Consider the following 18590-nt stretch of genomic DNA (forward strand, 5'->3'; position numbering starts at 1 on the left):
AATTTTATTGTGTTCTTGGGGAAATTAACCAGAATTTCTTTTGATAGCAATGTCTCAAATATTGCATGATGGTATATAACTAAATAATTTTACTAGCAAAATATGAAATCGGTAGCCTTTGACACCGCTGTGTTTCCCAAACTTTTCAAGCCGTAGAATCCCTAGTGACCACCCAAGAGCATCGAGGAGCCCCAAACATTCTCAGAATGTTGGTGCGCCCTTTTTGTCACGAAATAGGAGTAAACACAAATTAAATGTAAACAAGTCTTTTCCATCTACATCTATGTACGTATTGCCAATAAAACATTATTTAATTTGACAAAGAACTGAAGGCTGTCGGAAGAGGCACACAGTCAAAAATAAATCAATTTGTCAGCTACATTGCCCCTTAACATTAGCCCCATGGCTAAGCCCTCCTCCCATAGCCACTTAGCATTAACCCACTTCAAGGAAACATTTCACTTCTGCTGCTGGATAGAAGAAACATGGAAGAGTACTTAGCCCTTCTCAATACTGTCGCCGCTCCTTGGGTGCCAGTGCCGCTCTTCATGCTCCTTGGGTATCGCTGCCACTGCCCCTTAGGCTCCTGATTTCCACTCGCTGCTTTTATGCCCAGTAACAGGAACTGAATAAATCAAATTGGCTGATCAGAACCCGGCCTCTGAGAGTTGATTGCTGAAGCCTATCACAGGCCAATTCTCAGAGGCTGGGCTTTGATTAGCCCATTAGATATTTTTCTTTCCATTGAATTCCAAACAGTGAAACCAACAGTTATAGGTGCACATTTTGCATGCATTGTGACTGTTAGTACATGTACTCCATGGTTCCTGCAGACCCCATTTTGGGAATCCCTACAGTCAGCCATTCTCCTCCACAATCTCTCTTAGAAAACTCCTGTAATGTTCTCTGCATTTTATCTCTGTCCCAATGCAGTTCATGGAGTGTTTTTGATAGTTTCTTCCTCCTTGTCTGAATGACTTGCACTGTGCTCCAAGATGCCATTGCTTTCTGTTTGTCAGCCATGTGGTAGCCCTCCGTGACATTTGCAAACATGAGACCAGCTTCCATATCTATGCCATTAACATTCTCCGTTATTGTGACAATGTCCTCTTGCCGGCATCAGAACGGTGGACTTCCACGCCAGAAAAACTGGTGTGAAAGGACCACATATTCCTAGCCGCGCAGTGGGCTAGCAGGGTCCCGGCGTAGATGTAGCAGCTTTTGCTGTGAATATGGGTCCCCGCACTTCCGGGTCAGAGGCCGTGCATGCGCACAGTGGCAGCGTCCAGCGGCCGCACCGTGCTCCATGACGGACTCGGGCTGCGGAGCTGGACCTTGAAAATAAATCCCCTGATTGGCTGCGCGCCCGACCATCAACGCCTGCACAAACATTTCCCAGCTCGTCCCCGACCAGGGCGGCCGCAGATTGAGTTTCACCGACTGGCTGCACCACATTCGATCCACGTCGTCGGGACTTTGGCTGGTCGGGGGAGAGCAGGCCTCCATTAATGGCCCCAGGTAGGTACTTGGTGAAGCAGCGTACTCTCCGAGTATGCCGCTTTGCGGGGCCCGCAGAATTGACGAACCGCCGCCGGTCCCGATTCCGTGCGGGGACATGGATTCTCCACCATTTCCGAACTATCTACATTTTAAAATTTGCAGCTGATGAGTTGTCCCCATACTTTTGAATTCTGAATGTGGTCAGAGTTGTGTTCTCTAACTTAATACAAAAAGATTGATCAAAAATGTTTCAGTTTTTCTCTTTTTATCGAATAGAAAGGGACTTTGCGACATCACAATGTAAGTCAGGGGTGGGCAAACTCTTCCGTGCAAGGGCCACATTCAGAAATTCACAATTTTAAAGGGCTGCATAGTATATTAAGTAAAATAATTACTTCACCCGGTTATGATTCTGGGCGCCTCATATAGAACATAGAACAGTACAGCACAGAACAGGCCCTTCGGCCCTCGATGTTGTGCCGAGCAATGATCACCCTACTCAAGTCAACGTATCCACCCTATACCAGTAAGTAATCCAACAGCACCCCCCCCATTAACCTTGAAAAAAAATTATTTAAAAAAAAAAAAGTTTTTTTTTAAAAAAAGTTTTTTTTTTAATGACTTGGTGGGCCACATAAAGACCTTTGGCGGGCCGTAGTTTGCCCACCCCTGATGTAAGTGAATTTGGTAAGAAAATATAAGGTGGCAACACGGTGGCGTAGTGGATAGCATTGGTTCCTCATGGTGCCAAGGTCCCAGGTTCGATCCCTGCGCTGGGTCACTGTCCGTGTGGAGTTTGCACATTCTCCCCGGCTTTCGCCCCCACAACCCAAAGATGTGCAGGCTAGGTGAATTGGCCATGCTAAATTGCCCCTTAAATTGTAAAAAATGAATTGGGTACTCTAAATTTATAGAATAGAAAAAAAAGAAAATATAAGGTTTATTAGTCGGTATTGGGTCCCTAAGCGGCATCAGCCAATGGTTGGATTGTGGGGAGGATCCAAATGTAGAAGGAAATTCCACTGTAAGGAATATCCCTGAGATGTAAAGTTTTGGAAACTGAAATGAAATGAAAATCACTTATTGTCACAAGTAGGCTTCAAATGAAGTTACTGTGAAACGCCCCTAGCCGCCACATTCCGGTGCCTGTTTGGGGAGGCTGGTACAGGAATTGAACCCGCACTGCTGGCCTGCCTGGGTCTGCTTTAAAAGCCAGCTATTTAGCCCTGTGCTAAACCAGCCCCTGGAAAATGGTAGTGGTGCTGGGGGCTGGGGTAAGTGAAGTTATAGGATGATTGAGAAAAATTGAGGAAATGTGGACATAAAATGAAGTATAAATATATAAAAATAATCTTATTCTATATCGAGACTAAACCAAAATTAAGGACCTGTTTCATTACTCATCTATCATCCCATGTTCTGTTCTCAAATATGCGTCCATAGGGAAATATATTTACACATACTGCACTTTAGTCTGTAATATATTGCATCTGAAGAGCTTTAACTTCAAATCAAAATGTAAAAATAAATATACTTTTTATATTGTGCCTGTGTTGAGGGTGGGTGGGTCGGCAGGAATCCTCATCTCCACTGATCAATATTCTTGCATTATCGTGAAAATCACTATTTCTGCAAAGTTAACACATGTCAGTTTGGCAGTTGCAGTTTTTTTTTGTAATGTAACAGTAAAGCTATGCATTATCTTTTATGTACTTTTTTTCTTGTATATGTTTAATTTTTCAAGTATTTTAACGTTAAGTAAATATTTTTATTTTTCAGCTGAACTTCAAGGATAAGCTTTACCTGGCCCCACTAACAACAGTAAGTAGAATGCTGTAATTGTTGTTGATGCCAGATAAATCTAAAGAACATGAAGTTCTAGACAGGATCACAAGTTAGTATCATCATCTCGTCTTTCATACCAAAGCATGACTAAGTTTGCCAGACCTTGTCCATTCCTGAAGGGAGCATAGTTGCAATTTTATTGGACTAATAATCCAGAGGCTGAATGCTCTGATACATGATTCAAATCCCACCACAGCAGCAGGCCCTACTATAGTGTCTAAGTCAACGATTGGTGATCTGTTCAAGTTTATTCTTTTTGGCGTTGATGCAACTATGTGGCCTGCTAGGCCATTTCACATGACAGTTAAGAATCAACCACATTGCCGAGTGTGATGATAGGTAGACTATCATCTGTCTATAATATTAGTAGTTCATCATCACTGTAAATTCTATGATCTGCGAGTGTATTATAAGTTTGATGTTTTATTGTTGTAGTTCTACCATCCGACCAGCAGGTGGGGCGAGTATGGAGCCCCAGGACCCGGATGCACCATGTGTTCCTTCAGAAGGTGTTTGTAAGGAGTTGATAGCAGTCGCAGATTAGAACAGCTCTGTTGTATCGTAGTGTAAGTTAGTGTTAGACATTTATTTCCAACTGTATTAATCTTGGACATTTTAGTTATTCGTTAATGTAGTGTTAGTAATAAATAGCTTTGTTGATAAAACGAAGTCCAATGTTCTTTGTTCACATCAGCCCAATCAAAGAACAGTACATGTCACATTGATGTCACATGTAGGTTCGACTGGGTAAGGACAGTAAATTTATTTCCCTGAAGGAAACCAGAGCCAGCAGGGATTTCACAGCAGTTTCATAATCATTACTGAGACTAGCTTCTTAAGCCCATTCATTGAATTTAAATTCTATCAGTCGCTATGGAGGGATTGGAGCAATGTTTCTGGAGCATTTGGCACAATCTCTGAGTTATACAATTGTTACAGCGCAGCAGAAGGCCATTTGGCCCATCGTGTCTACACCGGCAACAATTCTACCATTTCCTTGCATAGTTTTCCATATCAGAGTAGGACAAGGTCAGGCAAATTTAGTTATGCATTGGTATGTTGAACACCACTTGGAAAAAGCACCGGATATAGCAAGGACACAGAATGCACTCTGGGTAGGAAACTTAATTGTCTGTCACCAAGGCCCAGCTCTACCTAGAGTGGCCCAGCGCTCCACCGAATCCTGAAGAAAAACACATATGCCTCACTGAGCCTGTGGCAGGTGGTGTGAGAACCAACAGGAGGGAAAAACCAAGTTGGTCACTCATTCACCAATACATCTTGTTCAGATGCATCTGTCCTTGACCTGTATTGATAGGAGTGACCACCTAACAGTCTCTATAGCGACACATGCTGAGATACCTTTCAATAGCTTGTGTGGCACTGTGCTAAAGGTTCAGAACAGATATAGTGGCTTGGGCATCTGAGCAGCACCAACAGCAGCAGGATTGTATTCAACCACAATCTGTAACCTCATGGCTCAGCATATGTTTCACTGTTATCTCCAAGCTAGTTCCCAGAAGCAGCACCAGACATTCCAAAGTACGAGGTACCAACCCAGTGAAACCACAGCACAGAACTTCATGCACGCTAAACAGTGGACGCAGTATGTTATGGACAGAGCTAAGTGATCCCACAGCCGGAGGATCTGACCAAACCCTGCAGCCCTGCCGCATCCAGTCATGGATGCTGAAGAGCAATTAAACAACTACCCTGAGGAGGGTACACAAGTATCTTGCGCACTCAATTGAGGGCCAAACCCATCACATCAATGCAAAAGGGGTGGGGAGGGTGGCACAGTGGTGCAATGGTTAGCACTGCTGCCTCACGGCACCGAGAACCCAGGTTCGATCCTAGCCCCAGGTCATTGTCCGTGTGTAGTTTGCATATTCTCTCTTGTGTTTGCGTGGGTCTCACCCCCACAACCCAAAGATATGCAGGGTATGTTGATCGGCCACGTTAAATTGCCACTTGATTGGAAAAAAATAATTGGATACTCTAAATTTTAAAAAATGAAAAGAAAAATCAATGCAAAAGGGATGGCTAAAACATTTACAACCATCTTCTGTCAAGAAATGCAAAGTGGATGATCCATCAAAGCCTGTCCCTGAGTTCCCAAGCATCACAAATGCCAGTCTTCAACCAGTTCAATACACTCCATGTGATATCAAGAAACTGCTAAATACACTAGCTAGAGCAAAGGATATGGGCCCTGACAACACTACTGGGGCTCCAGATCTTATTATCCGTTATCCAGATGTTGTCAAAAGAGCTGAATTTCAGAGAATGAGGTACATAGGAATTAGGAGCAGAAGTAGGCAATTTCAGCCCTTTGAGCCTGCTCCGCCATTGATCTCTTTTAGTCTCAAATCCACCGCCCTATCTGTTCCTCCTACCCCTTTCACTTTTTTTAAAGATCAGAAATATATCTATCTCCTTGAAACCATTTAATGATTCAGACTCCACCGCACTACAGGGCAGCGAGTTCCACAAATTCACCCCACTCTGTGAGTATTTCCTCCTCATCTCCACTTTAAATCTACAGCCTCTCAAACTATATCTGTGACCTCTAGATTCCCCCGCAAAGGGGAACATTTGGTCTACGTTTACTTTATCAGTCCCTTTTTAGTTTTTTTATATACCTCGATCAGATCCCCCTCTCATACTTCTAAACTCCAGAGAGTATAAGCCCAAACTGTTCAATCTGTCATAGAACATAGAACATAGAACGATACAGCGCAGTACAGGCCCTTCGGCCCTCGATGTTGCACCGACATGGAAAAAAAATCTAAAGGCCATCTAACCTACACTATGCCCTTATCATCCATATGCTTATCCAATAAATTTTTAAATGCCCTCAATGTTGGCGTGTTCACTACTGTTGCAGGTAGGGCATTCCACGGCCTCACCACTCTTTGCGTAAAAAACCCACCTCTGACCTCTGTCCTATATCTATTACCCCTCAATTTAAGGCTATGTCCCCTCGTGCTAGCCACCTCCATCCGCGGGAGAAGGCTCTCGCTGTCCACCCTATCTAACCCTCTGATCATTTTGTATGCCTCTATTAAGTCACCTCTTAACCTTCTTCTCTCTAACGAAAACAACCTCAAGTCCATCAGCCTTTCCTCATACGATTTTCCCTCCATACCAGGCAACATCCTGGTAAATCTCCTCTGCACCCGTTCCAAAGCTTCCACGTCCTTCCTATAATGAGGCGACCAGAACTGTACGCAATACTCCAAATGTGGCCGTACTAGAGTTTTGTACAACTGCAACATGACCTCATGGCTCCGGAACTCAATCCCTCTACCAATAAAGGCCAACACACCATAGGCCTTCTTCACAACCCTATCAACCTGGGTGGCAACTTTCAGGGATCTATGTACATGGACACCGAGATCCCTCTGCTCATCCACACTGCCAAGAATTTTACCATTAGCCAAATATTCCACATTTCTGTTATTCTTTCCAAAGTGAATCACCTCACACTTCTCCACATTAAACTCCATTTGCCACCTCTCAGCCCACCTCTGCAGCTTATCTATGTCCCTCTGTAACCTGCAACATCCTTCCGCACTGTCTACAACTCCACCGACTTTAGTGTCGTCTGCAAATTTACTCACCCATCCTTCTGCGCCCTCCTCTAGGTCATTTATAAAAATGACAAACAGCAACGGCCCCAGAACAGATCCTTGTGGTACGCCACTCGTAACTGAACTCCATTCTGAACATTTCCCATCAACTACCACTCTCTGTCTTCTTTCAACTAGCCAATTTCTGATCCACATCTCTAAATCACCCTCAATCCCCAGCCTTCGTATTTTCTGCAATAGCCGACCGTGGGGAACCTTATCAAACGCTTTACTGAAATCCATATACACCACATCAACTGCTCTACCCTCGTCTACCTGTTCAGTCACCTTCTCAAAGAACTCGATAAGGTTTGTGAGGTATGACCTACCCTTCACAAAACCATGCTGACTGTCCCTAATCATATTATTCCTATCTAGATGATTATAAATCGTATCTTTTATAATCCTCTCCAAGACTTTACCCACCACAGACGTTAGGCTCACCGGCCTATAGTTACCGGGGTTATCTCTACTCCCCTTCTTGAACAAAGGGACCACATTTGCTATCCTCCAGTCCTCTGGCACTATTCCTGTAGCCAATGATGACCTAAAAATCAAAGCCAAAGGCTCAGCAATCTCTTCCCTGGCTTCCCAGAGAATCCTAGGATAAATCCCATCCGGCCCCGGGGACTTATCTATTTTCACCTTGTCCAGAATTGCCAACACTTCTTCCCTACTCACCTCAATGCCATCTATTCTAATAGCCTGGGTCTCAGCATTCTCCTCCACAATATTATCTTTTTCTTGAGTGAATACTGACGAAAAGTATTCATTTAGTATCTCGCTTATCTCCTCAGCCTCCACACACAACTTCCCACCACTGTCCTTGACTGGCCCTACTCTTACCCTAGTCATTCTTTTATTCCTGACATACCTATAGAAAGCTTTTGGGTTTTCCTTGATCCTACCTGCCAAAGACTTCTCATGTCCCCTCCTTGCTCGTCTCAGCTCTCTCTTTAGATCCTTCCTCACTTCCTTGTAACTATCAAGCGCCCCAACTGAAACTTCATGCCTCATCTTCACATAGGCCTCCTTCTTCCTCTTAACAAGAGATTCCACTTCTTTGGTAAACCACGGTTCCCTCGCTCGACCCCTTCCTCCCTGCCTGACTGGTACGTACTTATCAAGAACATGCAATAGCTGTTCCTTGAACAAGCTCCACATATCCAGTGTGCCCAACCCTTGCAGCCTACTTCTCCAACCAACACATCCTAAGTCATGTCTAATGGCATCATAATTGCCCTTCCCCCAGCTATAACTCTTGCCCTGCGGGGTATACTTATCCCTTTCCATCACTAACGTAAAGGTCACCGAATTGTGGTCACTGTTTCCAAAGTGCTCACCTACCTCCAGATCTAACACCTGGCCTGGTTCATTACCCAAAACCAAATCCAATGTGGCCTCGCCTCTTGTTGGCCTGTCAACATATTGTGTCAGGAAACCCTCCTGCACACATTGTACAAAGAATGACCCATCTAATGTACTCGAACTATATCTTTTCCAGTCAATATTTGGAAAGTTAAAGTCTCCCATAACAACTACCCTGTTACTTTCGCTCTTTTCCAGAATCATCTTCGCCATCCTTTCCTCTACATCCCTAGAACTATTAGGTGGCCTATAGAAAACTCCCAACAGGGTGACCTCTCCTTTCCTGTTTCTAACCTCAGCCCATACTACCTCGGAAGAAGAGTCCCCATCTAGCATCCTTTCCGCCACCGTAATACTGTCCTTAACTAGCAGCGCCACACCTCCCCCTCTTTTGCCCCCTTCTCTGAGCTTACTAAAACACCTAAACCCCGGAACCTGCAACAACCATTCCTGTCCCTGCTCTATCCATGTCTCTGAAATGGCCACAACATCGAAGTCCCAGGTACCAACCCATGCTGCCAGGTCCCCAACCTTATTTCGTATACTCCTGGCATTGAAGTAGACACACTTCAAACCACCTACCTGAACACTGGCACCCTCCTGCGAAGTCAAATCTGTGCTCCTGACCTCTATACTCTCAATCTCCCGTACCCCAAAACTACAATCCAGGTTCCCATGCCCCTGCTGAATTAGTTTAAACCCCCCCAAAGAGCACTAACAAATCTCCCCCCCAGGATATTGGTGCCCCTCAGGTTCAGATGTAGACCATCCTGTCTATAGAGGTCCCACCTTCCCCAGAAAGAGCCCCAGTTATCCAGAAATCTGAATCCCTCCCGCCTGCACCATCCCTGTAGCCACGTGTTTAATTGCTCTCTCTCCCTATTCCTCATCTCACTATCACGTGGCACGGGCAACAACCCAGAGATAACAACTCTGTTTGTTCTCGCTCTGAGCTTCCATCCTAGCTCCCTAAAGGCCTGCCTGACATCCTTGTCCCCTTTCCTACCTATGTCGTTAGTGCCAATGTGGACTACGACTTGGGGCTGCTCCCCCTCCCCCTTAAGGACCCGGAAAACACGATCCGAGACATCACGTACCCTTGCACCTGGGAGGCAACATACCAAACGTGAGTCTCTCTCGCTCCCACAAAATCTCCTATCTGTGCCCCTGACTATTGAGTCCCCAATTACTAATGTTCTACTCCTTTCCCCCCTTCCCTTCTGAGCAACAGGGACAGACTCCGTGCCAGAGGCCCGTACCCCATGGCTTACCCCTGGTAAGTCGTCCCCCCCACAAGTATCCAAAACGGTATACTTGTTACTCAGGGGAACGACCGCAGGGGGTCCCTGCACTGACTGCTTCTTCCCAGTCCCTCTTACAGTTACCCACCTATCTCCAGTCTTTGGTGTAACTACTTCCCTGAAGCTCCTATCTATGACCCCCTCTGCCTCCCGAATGATCCGAAGTTCATCCAGCTCAAGCTCCAGGTCCCTAACACGGTTTTTGAGGAGCTGGAGTTGGGTGCACTTCCCACAGATGAAATCAGCAGGGACACTGACGGCGTCCCTCACCTCAAACATTCTGCAGGAGGAGCATTGTACTGCCTTCCCTGACATCACCTCTAGATTTAAAAAAAAACAAGAAAAAGAAAAAGAAAGAAGAGCTTACCTGATATTACCTCAAACCCTGCTCCCGCTGAAAGGTAAGCAAATTTAAAGGCACTCACTCACCTTCACGACAGGCCCCTGCTCCCGCTTCCCAACCACCGTGGGGTGGGGGGGGGTTGGTTAGAGGAGGAGGTAGGGTGCGAAACACTCACGAAGTGTTTCGGGTTTAACTGTCACTTGCCAACAGCCTCTCCACAAACCACCTTCAACTTAGGCTGACCGCACTGCACGTATGCAAATTCCCCCAGAATAGCTGATCAGTAGCTCTGCTCTGCTGCCCTCTGCTGGATGATTGCCTTCACTCAAACTCCTCGGGTCTACTTCGCAGATTCACCTTCAACTTAGGCTGACCGCACTGCACGTATGCAAATTCCCCCAGAACAGCTGATCAGTAGCTCTGCTCTGCTGCCCTCTGCTGGATGATTGCCTTCACTCAAACTCCTCGGGTCTACTTCGCAGATTCACCTTCAACTTAGGCTGACCACACTGCACGTATGCAAATTCCCCCAGAACAGCTGATCAGTAGCTCTGCTCTGCTGCCCTCTGCTGGATGATTGCCTTCACTCAAACTCCTCGCGTCTACTTCGCAGATTCACCTTCAACTTAGGCTGACCGCACTGCACGTATGCAAATTCCCCCAGAACAGCTGATCAGTAGCTCTGCTCTGCTGCCCTCTGTCCTCGTAACGTCAACCATTTCATCCCCAGAATCAATCTGGTGAACCTTTCCGAACTGCCTCCAATGCCTCAAATAAGTACTCTGGGATGTAGATTATCAGACCTTGGGGATTTATTGGCCCTTAATCCCATTTCCCTAATACTGATTTCCTTCAGTCCCTCCCTCTCTCTCTGAACCCTGTGTTTACCAATATTTTTGATATGTTATTTGTGTCCTCCTTTGAGAAGGCAGAACCAAAGTAAGTATGTAGCTTGTCAGCCATTTCTTCGTTCCCTATTATAAATTTCGCTGTTTCTGACTGAAAGGGACATGCAGTTCTTTCCTGTCTGGCGCAAAACGACCTACTTTTGCATCAGACAGGAATAAACAATGGTTGCAGTTCACTCATGCACTCTTTGAATGTTTGCCATTGCCTATCCATCGTCATCTCTTTAATTTATGTTTCCCAATCTATCATAGCCAACTCGTGCCTCTTCCATCATAGTTTCCTTTATTTAGATTGAGGACAATAGTTTCAAAATCACCCACGTCACTCCATCTTGATGAAGAATTCTATCATATTATGGTCGCATAGCCCCGAGAGGCCTCGCACAACTAGATTGCCAATGATTTATTTTTCATTACCCAATACACAGTCTAAGATGGCCTGTCCTCAAGTTGATTCCTCAACGTATCTGCTGGCCTTGGAGAGGAGGGTCACAAGAAAGATCCCTGGATAAAATACTTTTTTCCAGAATAGGGTAGCAGGTGAGGACTCTTGAGTCTGTACTCAATGGAGTTTAGAAGGATGAGCGGTGCTCTCTTTGAAACTTACAGAACGTGAAGAGGATGTTTCCACTGGTGTGAGAAACTAGAACCCGAAGACACAGCCTCAGACTGAGGGGACGATGCTTTAAAACTGAGATGAGGAGGAGTTTCTTCAACCTGATGGTGGTGAATCTGTGGAACTCTTCGCCGCAGAAGGCTGCAGAGATCAAATTACTGAGTGTCTTTAAGAGAGATAGCTAGGTTCTTGATTAATAATGGGATCAGTGGTTATGGGGATAAGGCAGGGGAATGGGGATGAGAAATACATCGGCCATGATTGAATGGGGCAGCAGACTCGATGGGCTGAATGACCTAATTCTCATGTATCGTATGGTAGTGATGCGGGAAAACATCCATTATACACTGCAGGAATTCCCCCTCTCTGGTATTGTCACTAATTTGATTTGCCCAATACTCTTCACTTGGCTGGATGAGAGCAGCTCTCTGAACACCACCCTGGGCAAAGCAGTCCCCTGATCAGCATCCCATCAACCAACTTAATCATTCTACAGTGGAGAAGAGTGTACCATCTACAAATTGCATTGCAGCAATTCACCAAGGATGCTTTGACAGTATCTTCCAAACCTGAGATCTCTACCACCCGGAAGCACCAAGGCAGTAGATGCATGGGAACACCCATCACAAGATTTCCCTCCAAGTTTTTTTGCCTTCCTGTATTGGCAATAAATTATTATTCCTTCACCGTTTGCGGGTTCAAAAAATCCTGAAACTCCCTAACAGAGTTGTGGGTGTACCTGCACCAGGTGAACTGCAGTGGTTGAAGAAGGCAGCTTATCACCTTCTCAAGGACAATATGGGATGGGCAGCAAATGTTAAACAGGTTTGTTTTGAATCACTAGCTTTTGGAGCACTGCTCCTTCCTGAGATGAATGAAGAGGTTGGTTCCAAAAACATACATAGACAAAGTAAAAAATGCAAGACGATACTTTGAATGCATGTCTTTGCAGGTAATTAAGTCTTTACAGGTCCAGATGGAGCAGGTTAAAGAGGTGTGAATTGTCTCACGCCAGGACAGTTGGTAGGACTTTGCAAGCCCAGGCCAGATGGTAAGCAGTGAATGTAATGCGACATGAGTTGAGGCCGTACTCATGTGTGCGGAACTTGGCTATAAGTTTCTGCTCAGTGATTCTGCGTTGTCACGCGTCCTGAAGGCCAGCTTGGAGAACGCTTACCCTAAGGCCAGCGGCTGAATGTCCTTGACTGCTGAAGTGTTCTCCGACTGAAAGTGAACATTTCTGCCTGGCGATTGCTACGCGATGTCCGTTCATCCGTTGTTGCAGCGTCTGCACGGTCTCGCCAATGTACCATGCTTCGGGACATCCTTTCCTGCAGCGTATGAGGTAGACAACGTTGGCTGAGTCGCATGAGTGTGTACCACGTACCTGGTGGGTAGTGTTCTCGCGTGTAATGGTTGTATCCATGTCAATGATCTGGCACGTCTTGCAGGGATTGCCATTGCAGGATTGTGTGGTGTCGTGGTCGCTGTTCTGAAGGCTGGGTAGTTTGCTGCAAGCGATGGTTTGTTTGAGGTTGCGCGGTTGTTTGAAGGCAAGTAGTGGGGGTGTGGGGATGACCATGGCAAGATGTTCGTCTTCATCGAGGACATGTTGAAGGCTGCGAAGAAGATGTCGTAGTTTCTCCGCTCCGGGGGAAGTACAGGACAACGAAGGGTACTCTGTCGGTTGTGTCCCGTGTTTGTCTTCTGAGGTGGTTGGTGCGTTTTTTTGCTGTGGCGTGTTGGAACTGTCGATCGATGAGTCGAGCGCCATATCCCATTCATACGAGGGCATCTTTCAGCGTCTGTAGATGTCTGTTACGCTCCTCCTCGTTGGAGCAGATCCTGTGTATACGGAGGGCTTGTCCATAGAGGATGGCTTCTTTAATGTGTTTGGGGTGGAAGCTGGAGAAGTGCAGCATCGTAGGTTATCCATGGGCTTGCGGTAAAGCGAAGTGCTGAGGTAACCGTCCTTGATGGAGGGCAGCACGGTAGCACAAGTGGCTTCACAGGGTCCCAGGTTCGATTCCCCGCTGGGACACTGTCTGTGCGGAGTCTGAATGTTCTCTCTGTGTCTGCGTGGGTTTCCTACGGGTGCTCCAGTTTCCTCCCCACAGTCCAAAGACGTGCAGGTTAGGTGGATTGGCCATGCTAAATTGTCCTTTGTCTCAAAAAAGGTTAGGAGGGGTTATTGGGTTTCGGGGTTACGGGGTTAGGGTGGAAGTGAGGACTTAAGTGGGTAAGTGCAGACTCGATGGGCCGAGCAGCCTCTTTCTGCACTTTATGGTCTACAAGTGTGTCCCAAGAATGCAGCCAATTCTGGAGAGTAGTCCATGGTGAGTCTGATAGTGGGATGGAACGTATTGCTGTCATCGTGTAGTCGTTTCAGTGATTCTTCGCCGTGGGTCCAAAGGAAAAAAATGTCATCGATGAGGGAAGCATGGTAGCACTCGTGGCTAGTACTGTGGCTTCACAGCGCCAGGGTCCCGGGTTCGATTCCCTGCTGGGTCACTGTGCGGAGTCAGCACGTTCTCCCCGTGATAGCGTCTGCACGTGATAGAAGTGATAGCTTAAGTGGTTCGGTGCAGACTCGATGGACTGAATGGCCTCCTGCACTGTATGTTCTATGTTCCATGTATCTGGTGTATAACGTTGGTTGAAGGTCTACCTCATACCCTGCAGGAAAGGATGTCCCGAAGCGTGGTACATTGGCGAGACCATGCAGATATTGCAGACCTTCGGGTAAGCGTTCTCCAAGGCGGCCTTCAGGATGCGCGACAACGCAGAATCGCCGAGCAGAAACTTATAGCGAAATTCCGCACACATGAGTACGGTCTCAATCGGGATCCTGGATTCATGTTGCATTACATTCACCCCCCACCATCTGGCCTGGGCTTGCAAAATCCTACCAACTGTCTTGGCTTGAGACAATTCAGACCTCTTTAACCTGCTCCATTTGGACCTGTAAAGACTTAATTACCTGCAAAGACTCTCATTCAAAGTATCGTCTTGCATTTTTGACTTTGTTTATATGTTTCTGGAACCTACATCTTCATTCAACTGAGGAAGGAGCAGTGCTCTGAAAGCTAGTGATTCAAAATAAACATGTTGGACTTTAACCTGGTGTTGTAAGACTTCTTACTGTGCCTAACGCAGTCCAATGCCGGCATCTCCACATCACAACAAATGTTGGCCTTGCTATCAATATCCACATCTCATAAACATGTTTAAATAGTTTCAAAGAGTTGAAGAATTGGTTTGTAGGGTATTTAATTTTTGGATTACTTGAAGTGTGTGTTTTTGGTTCTTTATATATTATTCCCTGTTGCGTTGCATTTGCAGCATTACAACACTGACTCAGCTCACAAGAAGTACTTCATTTGTTTTCACGTGCTTTGGGGCATCCCTCGGTTGTGAAAGGCATCTATAAATGCAAGTCTTTTGTTTCATTACAGTGTGGAAATCTTCCTTTCCGTCGAATATGTAAAAGGTTTGGAGCTGATATCACTTGTGGAGAAATGGCAATGTGTACAAAGCTTTTGCAAGGTCAGTCTTCTGAATGGGCACTGTTGAAACGCCATTACACAGAAGACGTATTCGGAGTGCAGGTCTGTCCTCATAAGTTACTTTATCTTGACGCACCTTAAATATTAGTGTTTAAGACTCGGGTTCATTATCTGGCATTGTGATTTACATCTGCACCAACTGAGACAAGGGCTTTGCTTAAGAGCTCATAGCACAGTGGTTAGCACTCTTGCTTCACAGCTCCAGGGTCCCAAGTTCGGTTCCCAGCTTGGGTCACTGTCTGTGGGAAGTCTGCACGGGTTTCCTCCGGGTGCCCCAGTTTCCTCCCATTGTCCAAAGATGTGCAGGTTAGGTGGATTGGCCATGCTAAGATGCCCATAGTGTCCAAAAAGGTTAGGTGGGGTTACTGGGTTACGGGATATGGTGGTGGTGTGGGCTTAGATAAGGTGTTCTTTCCAGGGCCGGTGCAGACTCAATGGGCCGAATGGCCTCCTTCGGCACTGTAAACTCTGTGAACTGAGCTGTTCAGCCACTCCTGATGATTTGGTTCATCAAAGCAACAGAATTGCTTTTGCGTGTAGACCATTGTTGTGCTACTTGTCCAACTGGTGTGAAACCACTTGGCACCTCTAGTTCACCAAGTGTGTGAAGTACATACGCACCTTTGGTAATGTTTATCCTGGTCCTTTTACTGGAAAGTGTTAAGTAGATAATCAATTTAATTTTATTTTGGGCATTTGTGGTACCTCAGCTAACTTCTGAAATCTTTTTTTTTTTAAATTTTAGATTAGCCAATTATTTTTTCCAATTAAGGGGCAATTTAGTGTGGCCAATCCACCTCCTCTGCACATTTTTGGGTTTTGGGGGCGAAACCCACGCAAACACGGGGAGAATGTGCAAACTCCACACGGACAGTGACCCAGAGCCGGGATCGAACCTGGGACCTCAGCGCCGTGAGGCAGTTGTGCTAACCACTAGGCCACCGTGCTGCCCACTTCTGAAATCTTAATAGTGTTATTCTTTTTTATAAAAGGCTTCAGAATAGTTATCTCAATTGATGATGCTTTATTTGAAGTCGCCTTGTAATTATTGCAAGATTTAAATAAATAATTTTGAGTTAAATTCTCGTGGAATATTTTTACTTGCAGTTAAAGTGTATTGCTTCTTTACAGATAGAGGGAGCTTTTCCTGACACCATGACAAAATGCGCTGAGCTTCTGAACCAGAATATAGACGTAGACTTTGTTGATATTAATGTGGGCTGTCCAATAGATCTAGTATATCACAAGGTGAGTTGTTTTACTCCCCCGAGATATTTTTCCATAAGGGATGTTTTATATAAATATACATTTGTTCATTTTTGTTTTTATAAAATGTGTCAATAATCTGGCAAAGCAGGATGTCTGCCCAAAACAGAAGCCATTCAATTTTCATGCATTTATTTTGGAAGTGAAGATGTATATTTGCTTCCTTCAGTTTGCAAAATTGTCCTGCCACTTTTTAAAATAAACTTAATCCAGTTGAACAAATATTTAAATTTTGGTAGGCATGGTGGCACTGCTGCATCACAGCAGCAGGGGCCTGGGTTCAATTCCGGCCTTGGGTGACTTGTGGAGTTTGCACATTCTCCACGTGCCTTCGTTGGTTTCCTCCGGGTGCTCCGGTTTGCTCCCACAGTCCAACGATGTGCAGGTTAGGTGAATTTTCACGATCAGTGGGCGGGGGAGTGGGCGTATGTAAAGTGCTCTTTCGGAGCGTCAGTACAGACTTTATGGGTGGATTGGCTTCCATCTGCATTGTAGGAATTCTATGGATTCTGAATCTTAAGTGATCATCTGTGTAAGTAGACTTCAGTGTTAGATTTATACCTTCAGTTTGTGTGGTTTTATGATCTAATCTGTAAACATGCATCATGCTAATGGATAAATTTTGCTTGGGACCTCTAATGTATGAATATTTGTGACATATCCTTGAAATCTTCCACTCTTCACAGGGAGGTGGTTGTGGTCTAATGAACCGTTTGAACAAGTTGGAACAGATTGTGAAAGGAGTGAATTCTGTGAGTAGTTTCTATAGACCTACAATTTATTAGTCCTGTTATACATCTTACTTTGTTACATGAAACTGAAGTTGATTATTCCTTAACTTGCTGCAGGTATTGGATGTACCGTTGACTGTAAAAATAAGGACTGGTGTATATGAAAAGGTCAACATTGCCCACAAAATAATACCTAACCTTCGGGATTGTGGGCTTTCTCTCATTACAGTAAGTGGTATTGAGCATTCTGTTCTTCTAGTTAGTTTACCAGCTAGCAGCAAGATGTTTAAAATTGAGGGCAGCACGGTGGCCTAGTGGTTAGCACAGCTGCCTCACGGCTCTGAGGTGCAAGGTTCGATCCCGGCTCTGGGTCACTGTCCGTTTGGAGTTTGCATATTCTCCCCGTGTCTGTGTGGGTTTCGCCCCCACAACCCAAAAATGTGCAGAGTAGGTGGATTGGCCACACTAAATTGCCCCTTAATTGGAAAAAATAATTGGGTAATCTAAATTTATATTTTAAAAAAAAAAATGTTTAAAATTGAAAATCCAAGTACACAACATATTGGCCATATCTTCTGGTCAGCAGCAATGTTGGGGTGATGGCCACTGACTTTGAAGATGTTTCCCAATGTTCCTGTGTCCCTGCAAATGGGTCTTCCTGTCGCAGCTACAGCAGCAATGTTTCAATGCAGCCATCTGGGGGGAGCATTGATGAAGAGCAACAGCCCCGCAGACATGCTCCATCAGCTGTCATGTTTGGTGACGTGTATAAAGATCACAAAGGTTTTCAGTGGGCGGGTAACTGTGGTAGTGGGGTGGGGGTCAGACTGAGTGGGCAGTCAGGTGGGTTGGGAGTTGGATAGTCGGGTTGGGGGTGGTGGGTTAGGTTGCACTGCTAATCACAGTTACAGCAGAGATTAAATTGACACTGACATAGTGTAAGAGTCACATGCAGGGGGTCCGGGGTGACAGAAATCAGCCCATTGGAAGTTTCAATTTCCCAGACGATTACAGAGCTTGATCATGTGTCAGGACATCTATCAGGTTGTAAAGTGGACCAGCAGCAGATGCATCAATAGTCACCTCTTGGCTTTGGAAGATCTGATACAAAATCTCAATTTTCTACTCTTATACTAGTAAAATCACAGTTCCAGGCTGTGAAATCAATTACTTTGTTAAAATCTGATTAACAAATGTCAGAAATATAATTCGCAAATTTGCAAGAGCAGTGTTACTAATTTACTCTTGCAGATCACTATTTCAACCAATTATTTTGTTCAAAAGCTGAAGGATGCTGCACCATGAGTGATAGAATGCAGCGACATAGTGAATTCCAGATCTCAGTCATTTCAGCACGGGCAGTTCACACAAGAAAAAGAGGGGGAAACAACATCTGTTGAACGACTGATTTGTTTTAATAGGGCCTTCCTATTCTACTTACTGTGTGGAAGCAAAGATGACCCTGATCCTTGAAGAATTCTTCTGCCCTTTCACTGTAGAGAAAATAACTAATC

At 45.3% G+C, this 18590-nt stretch overlaps 1 protein-coding gene across 7 annotated transcripts in view; it reads left to right on the forward strand.

Annotated features, from left to right (window-relative positions):
- Positions 1 to 18590, forward strand: part of dus3l (dihydrouridine synthase 3-like (S. cerevisiae)) — a 60672-nt gene that overhangs the window by 17936 nt on the left and 24146 nt on the right. For all 7 annotated transcript variants that reach the window (XR_005460752.1, XM_038797934.1, XM_038797938.1 and 4 more), the window contains exons 5-9: positions 3280 to 3321; positions 14969 to 15121; positions 16211 to 16327; positions 17032 to 17097; positions 17194 to 17304. Coding sequence is in view for 6 of the 7 variants with exons in the window: in XM_038797934.1 (XP_038653862.1) it covers positions 3280 to 3321; positions 14969 to 15121; positions 16211 to 16327; positions 17032 to 17097; positions 17194 to 17304 (489 nt within the window). In the remaining variant the exon portion in view is untranslated. The remainder of the gene's footprint in view (positions 1 to 3279; positions 3322 to 14968; positions 15122 to 16210; positions 16328 to 17031; positions 17098 to 17193; positions 17305 to 18590) is intronic.

This window comes from Scyliorhinus canicula, chromosome 5 (genome assembly GCF_902713615.1).
Source record: "Scyliorhinus canicula chromosome 5, sScyCan1.1, whole genome shotgun sequence".
Lineage (NCBI taxonomy): Eukaryota > Metazoa > Chordata > Chondrichthyes > Carcharhiniformes > Scyliorhinidae > Scyliorhinus > Scyliorhinus canicula.